At 41.6% G+C, this 6389-nt stretch overlaps 1 protein-coding gene across 14 annotated transcripts in view; it reads left to right on the plus strand.

The window, feature by feature from the left end:
- Positions 1-5147, plus strand: part of DCUN1D2 (defective in cullin neddylation 1 domain containing 2) — a 38858-nt gene extending 33711 nt beyond the window's left edge. For 11 of the 14 annotated variants that reach the window (XM_080660449.1, XM_080660456.1, XM_080660453.1 and 8 more), the window contains 2 exons: positions 1915-2011; positions 3218-5147. In XM_080660449.1, coding sequence (XP_080516575.1) covers positions 1915-2011; positions 3218-3297 — 177 coding nt within the window. In that variant the 3' untranslated portion in view covers positions 3298-5147. Of the gene's footprint in view, positions 1-1914; positions 2065-3217 lie in introns of all 14 variants that reach the window. The other 3 variants (XM_080660447.1, XM_080660452.1, XM_080660448.1) reach the window with 1 other exon arrangement.
- Positions 5148-6389: the final 1242 nt, after the last annotated feature.

Below are 6389 nucleotides of genomic sequence, written 5' to 3' on the forward strand. Positions count from 1 at the left end.
GCAAAGATCACCAGGTAGCTGACGGGTTGCCACATAGTTTGGCCACCTGTAGAGTGAGGCGCCCCTAAGTTTCAGGCAGGGCTGCTCCGAGGCTGTTTGCGAAAGTGACTCCTTCTGGGCTGGGGTTTCAGATGTGGGATTGTATCGTCCAGTGGAACCCTGCCACTGTGTGTGGGTTCATAGTCTGATGCCATTTTAAGATGTATTTTATGATGCCTAGAAGGGAAGGAGGGCATAGCTGGCCCCTTTAGGAGAGAGTCCATCTATGCTGGAGGCAGACATTCCAGTCATCTGGGCCTTCTTAGTGAGAGGGCTCCTTTCAGTGTGAAACAAGGGAAGCTGGTGTCGCTTTGGGCTATTTGGAGTGTGTGGTGTACAAGGACACTACAAACCCCAAAACAGACAATTGTGATACCAGATGTGCCCAGATCTCCCTTGTCGGCTCCATCTGTGATGTGAGAGGAGCCCTGACCTGGCTGAGGACAAACCCCTCCACTGAGAACAGTTGAATTTTAAGACCCTCCTTGAAGTAGCATGATAATGCCTACATTCACCTTAATAACAACAGGTCACATTTTCTCATTTTGTGGACAGTAACCTCAGTTGCAGACATTCCCCTGAGAATCTGTGCCCATATTTTTAAAAAATAGCTTTTTATATGTTTTTATTGATTTCAGAGAGGAAGGGGGAGAGAGAGAAACATCAATGATGAGAGAGAATCTTTGATCAGCTGCCTTCTGCACATCCCACACTGGGGATCGAGCCCGCAACCCAGGTATGTCCCCTGACCAGAATCAAACCATGACCTCCTGGTTCATAGGTCGACACTTAACTACTGAGCCATGCCGGCCCAGCGCCTCTCACATCTTTTTAACAGCAACACTGGGAACAGCCAGTGTCCATAAGAGGAGAGTGGGTAAAAACTGAGTATAAATGCATAGAATACAAGTGAAGAGAATGAAAACGAATCAATCTAGATTTACATGCAATAGGCTGGATACATTTCAAACAGTGTTGAGTGAAACAAAAACAAGTTGCAGAAGACTACATAGGATTTGGTAGTAGTTACATAAATGTTTTAAAATGTAAGACAGCCCTAGTTGGTTTGGCTAAGTGGATAGAGCATCAGCCTGCAGACTGAATGGTCCCGGGTTCGATTCCAGTCAAGGGCACATGCCTGGGTTGCAGGCTCAATCCCCACTAGGGGGTGTGCAGGAGGCAGCCAATCAATGATTCTCATCATTAATGTTTCTCTCCCTCTCCCTTCCTCTCAAATCAATACAAATATATTATAAAAAAGTAAGACAAGCATCTAAGTTGTTATGAATACACATGCATGTACTATATGTACAAAGACAGGCATAAGAATGATAAATGCTAACCAGGGGATGTGTACCTTTATAAGAAGAAAGGGCAGGATGAGAGAAGTGCTGGGGTTGCAGGTTTGCCCCTGCAGCTGGATGGTGAACCATAGAACATGGTGTTCTATTACTCTCCTTATCTGTGATAGATCTGGAATATTGAATGACAAAGTTACTTATAGAAAATTGTTTTAATACACTGCAAAACCTATCTAGTGTGTAGAAAATTCATGTATCAAAATACAACTTGCCAATTGCCCTGCATTGTTTCTGAATTGGTTCTGGGTGAGACAAAGATTAAAAAATGATACCCTTGTATTTGACTGTAACAGGAGTTTATAATCTTTGTATTTTACATGTTTTGTTTTTAAATAAGTTTACTTTCTATATTTGTGCATCAGTATTATGTAACTCTTAACATTTATCTATTTTTAACTTTTAACAGTTTTCTTATGATACTTATTCCTCATCCAATTATGTACTGAGATCACTAGCACACCTGAGAGTTATGTCTCTGTCTTAAATCTGGTGGCTTTCTTCTCTTATGTATTAGGAACATCACAAAAGGTCAATCCCAAGGGACACTTGGAACCTGCTGCTGGATTTTGGAAATATGATTGCAGATGACATGTCTAACTATGACGAAGAAGGTACAAGAAGTTGAAGTTGTAGCACTTTGGGTGATCGCTAAAAATGCTGATATGTATGTTAACTTCTCCTGCCCTAGAGCACAGGACGGCGATGATGACACAGACGCAGTGGTCAGACAAACCAGAGAATAGAGGACAGTGATGGTGACACAGACAGAGGGGTCAGATGAACCCGAGAATAGAGGACAGTGATGGTGACATAGACAGTGGGGTCAGATGAACCCGAAAATAGAGGACAGTGATGGTGACATAGACAGTGGTCAGATGAACCCGAGAATAGAGGACAGTGATGGTGACATAGATAGTGGGGTCAGATGAACCCGAGAATAGAGGACAGTGATGGTGACATAGACAGTGGGGTCAGATGAACCCGAGAATAGAGGACAGTGATGGTGACATACACAGAGGGGTCAGATGAACCCGAGAATAGAGGACAGTGATGGTGACATACACAGAGGGGTCAGATGAACCCGAGAATAGAGAACAGTGATGGTGACATAGACAGTGGGGTCAGATGAACCCGAGAATAGAGGACAGTGATGGTGACATAGACAGTGGGGTCAGATGAACCCGAGAATAGAGGACAGTGATGGTGACACAGACACTGGGATCAGACAGACCCAGTTGACTCCTGGCTTTAGCCCATTGCTGAAATGGAGGTGGTGATGAAAATAATAGTATCCACTTCATTATATCTTGTAAATCACACACAAGAAAAATAGGGTTTATTTAATCAAGAAGACAGTTCTCTAAATTAAAGCATTTAAAATATGGGCGTGTAGAGAGCCCCTGGCAGAACCATAGAACCAGACAGGTGTTTGGAAAAGGCTGCTCCAAGGACGTAATCCCATTGGTGCCTCAGGTCATTAGGCTGGTTAGGCTGATTTGATGAGTCCAGCTTACATTTACCTACATGAACATAACCACACACTTAGCAGCCCCTGCCCCCAGGTGTTTCAGCTTGCCTGTGTGCCACTGTTGTTAGCGAGGGCCATGCCCACATGAGCACACCAGGGTCTGCCGGCCCCGGTCCAGCTAGAGCAGAAGAAGTGGATAACTTCAGCAGTTAAGTGAAGCACAAGCTGTGGAAACTAAAAATCATTTGAGTTTTTTAACTATAAGTGTTAGATTATGAAAACAGTGCTTTGAATAAAAAATACTGCTCTAAAATGTACATTTTTAAAAAATATTTTTGTTTGTTTTTAGGAGCATGGCCTGTTCTTATAGATGATTTCGTAGAATATGCACGGCCCGTAGTCACAGGTGGCAAACACAGCCCTTTCTAGGCAGAAAATGAACATGGATTAGGATTGTAAAATGAACTGCCACCTGCAAGGAGACATTTTGGTCAGTTTCTGTGCACATATGTCACTGATTTCAGAAGCCATGGAACTGGAATGACCATCTCACTCTGCCTAAAGGAAACGGTGGCTGAGCCTGGACACCATAGGAGACCCTCAGAAGAGAGCTGCTGTGGAATGTCCGCAGATGGGTCGCATAGCTGTTGCTTTAGGAGATTTCTGCATGATTTTTATATTTATGAAAAAGTACTAGAGCCTTTTAGCAGGACTGCAGAGCATGCTGATAATTCATGATTTCAGGTGAACACCAGCAGTTACCACAGTCCGCTGAATTATATTGTAATTACACTTAAAAAAAGTATTTGTGTCCTTGGTAGGATATTGTATTTTTATAAAGTCAAAGCTAAAGTGTGTGCCCAGAAGGAAATGATCTTGTGGATTCTAACATTTTTTTAAACTTGGTGCCAGGAATTCAAGATTTATATTTTTTGAATTATCGAATATCTAGATTTATCAGATCTATTTTTGTTTTAATTTTCTCTAGATGTTCATCTGGAAGTCATTTTATAGTTCTTAATAGCTATTAGTTTCCAAAGCGATGGCACATGTATGTGATAATTCCAGGAAAGTTTTATTTTAAACAGCTTGCAAGTCAGCAGGTCTATTTTACTTCTAATAATGTCATTTGAACTTCCTAAGAAGTTTCGTAAAGTATGTTTTTTTTAAAAAAATGTATTTTATTACACTTAAAAAGACATTTTTCCATGAAGAATATTTCTTTTATGAATGATGAATTACAGATTTAAAAATCAAGCGAGTCGGTTCCTTTCACATATCTGTAATCTCCATAATGTCCATCTCCAGCCCTTCGTATGGTTGTACACATTTGGAAGCTAACATACACATTGTCCAAAAAAAAACAAACAAAAACCAAACCAGAAACCTTCATCTCATTTGTGAGCTGCAGTCTTGTCTTTGCCTCACGTTGCCCTCCGATTTTTCTGGTGTTTGCCTTGTCAAAGAGGACCGTCCCACGGCACAGGGATAGATGGGAGTTTTGTCTGCAGTTTTGAAAAACCACTGTGTGGACCCTACCTCCTGTTTGAGAAGATCTTCCCACCACGAGTGTGCCTGCTGCCCGGCCCGCAACCTGGTTTAGGAGACAAGTGAATTGGGGTTATTTCAGGACAGGAAATTCACTCAGATTTCCTGTAAACAGAAGGTGTGCCTAAAATGTGTCATTTTGGTTTGACTTCCTAAAGTGTGATTCACTGTGTTTTAGGAAGTGCCCATGTGCAACACAAGGTTTGTGTATACTTACTCTATGTGAACTATTTATACTTTTGAATAGAAGTCTTTCAAAGAGGGCAGCAGGCAGTGGAGGATTGGAAAGGGGCTGAGGCTAAGCTGGGGTCCCCCCCCATGACTAGGTGCAGGGCCCAGGTAAGTCACTTCACCTCTCCCAGGCTGCCACTTCCATGTCTATGAAAGAAAAAGCAAGGCCCGCCCTATCTGTGAGTCTGTGATTCTAAGCGAGCATTTATTTTATGTAATGAAAGCTAGCTTTAATAAAAACTTCAGCAAATATAAAGCATCCTTCAGGCTTCATGCATTCTTGACATGTAAGTGTTCTGCTCAGAGACTTATTCTTAAGATTTAAAGTTATATGAGGAAAAAATGTTCTATGGTCTCAGTAGATATAAAAACATTAGTAATTGGACTAAGGTCTTCAAAAAACTGTGGGTTTCTTTTTCTCCTATGATACACATTTAAGTCATGCATGCCATGAAATTGCTAAGAACTTTGGAAACATTAAAATAAATTATTTTCTCTGGTGTGGTCTACATTTAATTCTACCCTCGGTTATTCCAGTACTCACCACTAGATGTCAGCCTCTTGATCAGTCATGGGGTGGCTACCTACCATAGCCCAGTGACAGGGACATTCCCAACTGTGCTGAGCCTGCCACCCTAGTTAAATGGTCATGTCCCAACATTGGCAGCTGCAGTCATTTAGGTTTTTTTAAGTGTCACATAGTGGCACTTAATATGGTTTTCATGTGAAAAATCACAGATCTCATAATACACAGCCCTTGAGTTGATAGGAATTATATAACCCAGAATACCCTGAAATGCAAGCTATAGATATATTGAAAAGACACAAATTAACCAAACATAATAGGTTTAATAAGTATATATTATTAGTGCCTTCATACAGTGCCTGCCAAGAATTTTTGGAATAGATGTCGCTTTTTTTGTCCTGGTGGCACGATACGTGGATACATGCCATTGTGTTACTTTAACTCAGTAAAAGTTTAAGTGTAATATGCCTATCACAGACTTCAGGCGCCTTGGAGGCAGAGTCGATTTTTTTTCACTAGTTGCTGCATCCATATAGTTGGGGCTCAGTAAATGTTGCACAAAAAAATCAGTGAACTCATCTCACCTCTTCCTATTTGCTGACATAAGCCACATAGTATGGAGTTCCTTCCAGCATCTGCGATAAAGGTTTCCACTGCCTCAGAATTAGCAAATGAATCTCACCCTAGACCCGTGGTCGGCAAACTGCGGCTCGCGAGCCACATGCGGCTCTTTGGCCCCTTGAGTGTGACTCTTCCACAAAATACCACGGCCTGGGCGAGTCTATTTTGAAGAAGTGGCGTTAGAAGAAGTTTAAAAAATTTGGTTCTCAAAAGAAATTTCAGTCGTTGTACTGTTGATATTTGGCTCTGTTGATTAATGAGTTTGCCAACCACGGCCCTAGACTATACCTCTGCCCTCAACAATAAATGTTCCTGCCCAATGGTGTTGTTCTACCTACAGTGGGAGTTGTCTAAAATAGGACTGCTGTCGTCTGTCTTGTCCTGGTGGATGAGAAATCTGCATACCCAGAAACCCAGGGCCACCTGTACTGGCTTTTAAAGGACTATTTACTTCAGGATCTCTCAGAACTGTGCTAGCTGGAATCATGTTCTAGAACCTCATTTTTAACAAGGGCTGTTATGGTGCTATGTGTTCATTTAAATGCATCCTAGCATCCTCTTATTGTTGAAAGAAATTCCATTTTTAGCAGATGTG

Source organism: Plecotus auritus (genome assembly GCF_963455305.1).
Source record: "Plecotus auritus genome assembly, chromosome: 3".
Taxonomy (NCBI): Eukaryota; Metazoa; Chordata; class Mammalia; order Chiroptera; family Vespertilionidae; genus Plecotus; species Plecotus auritus.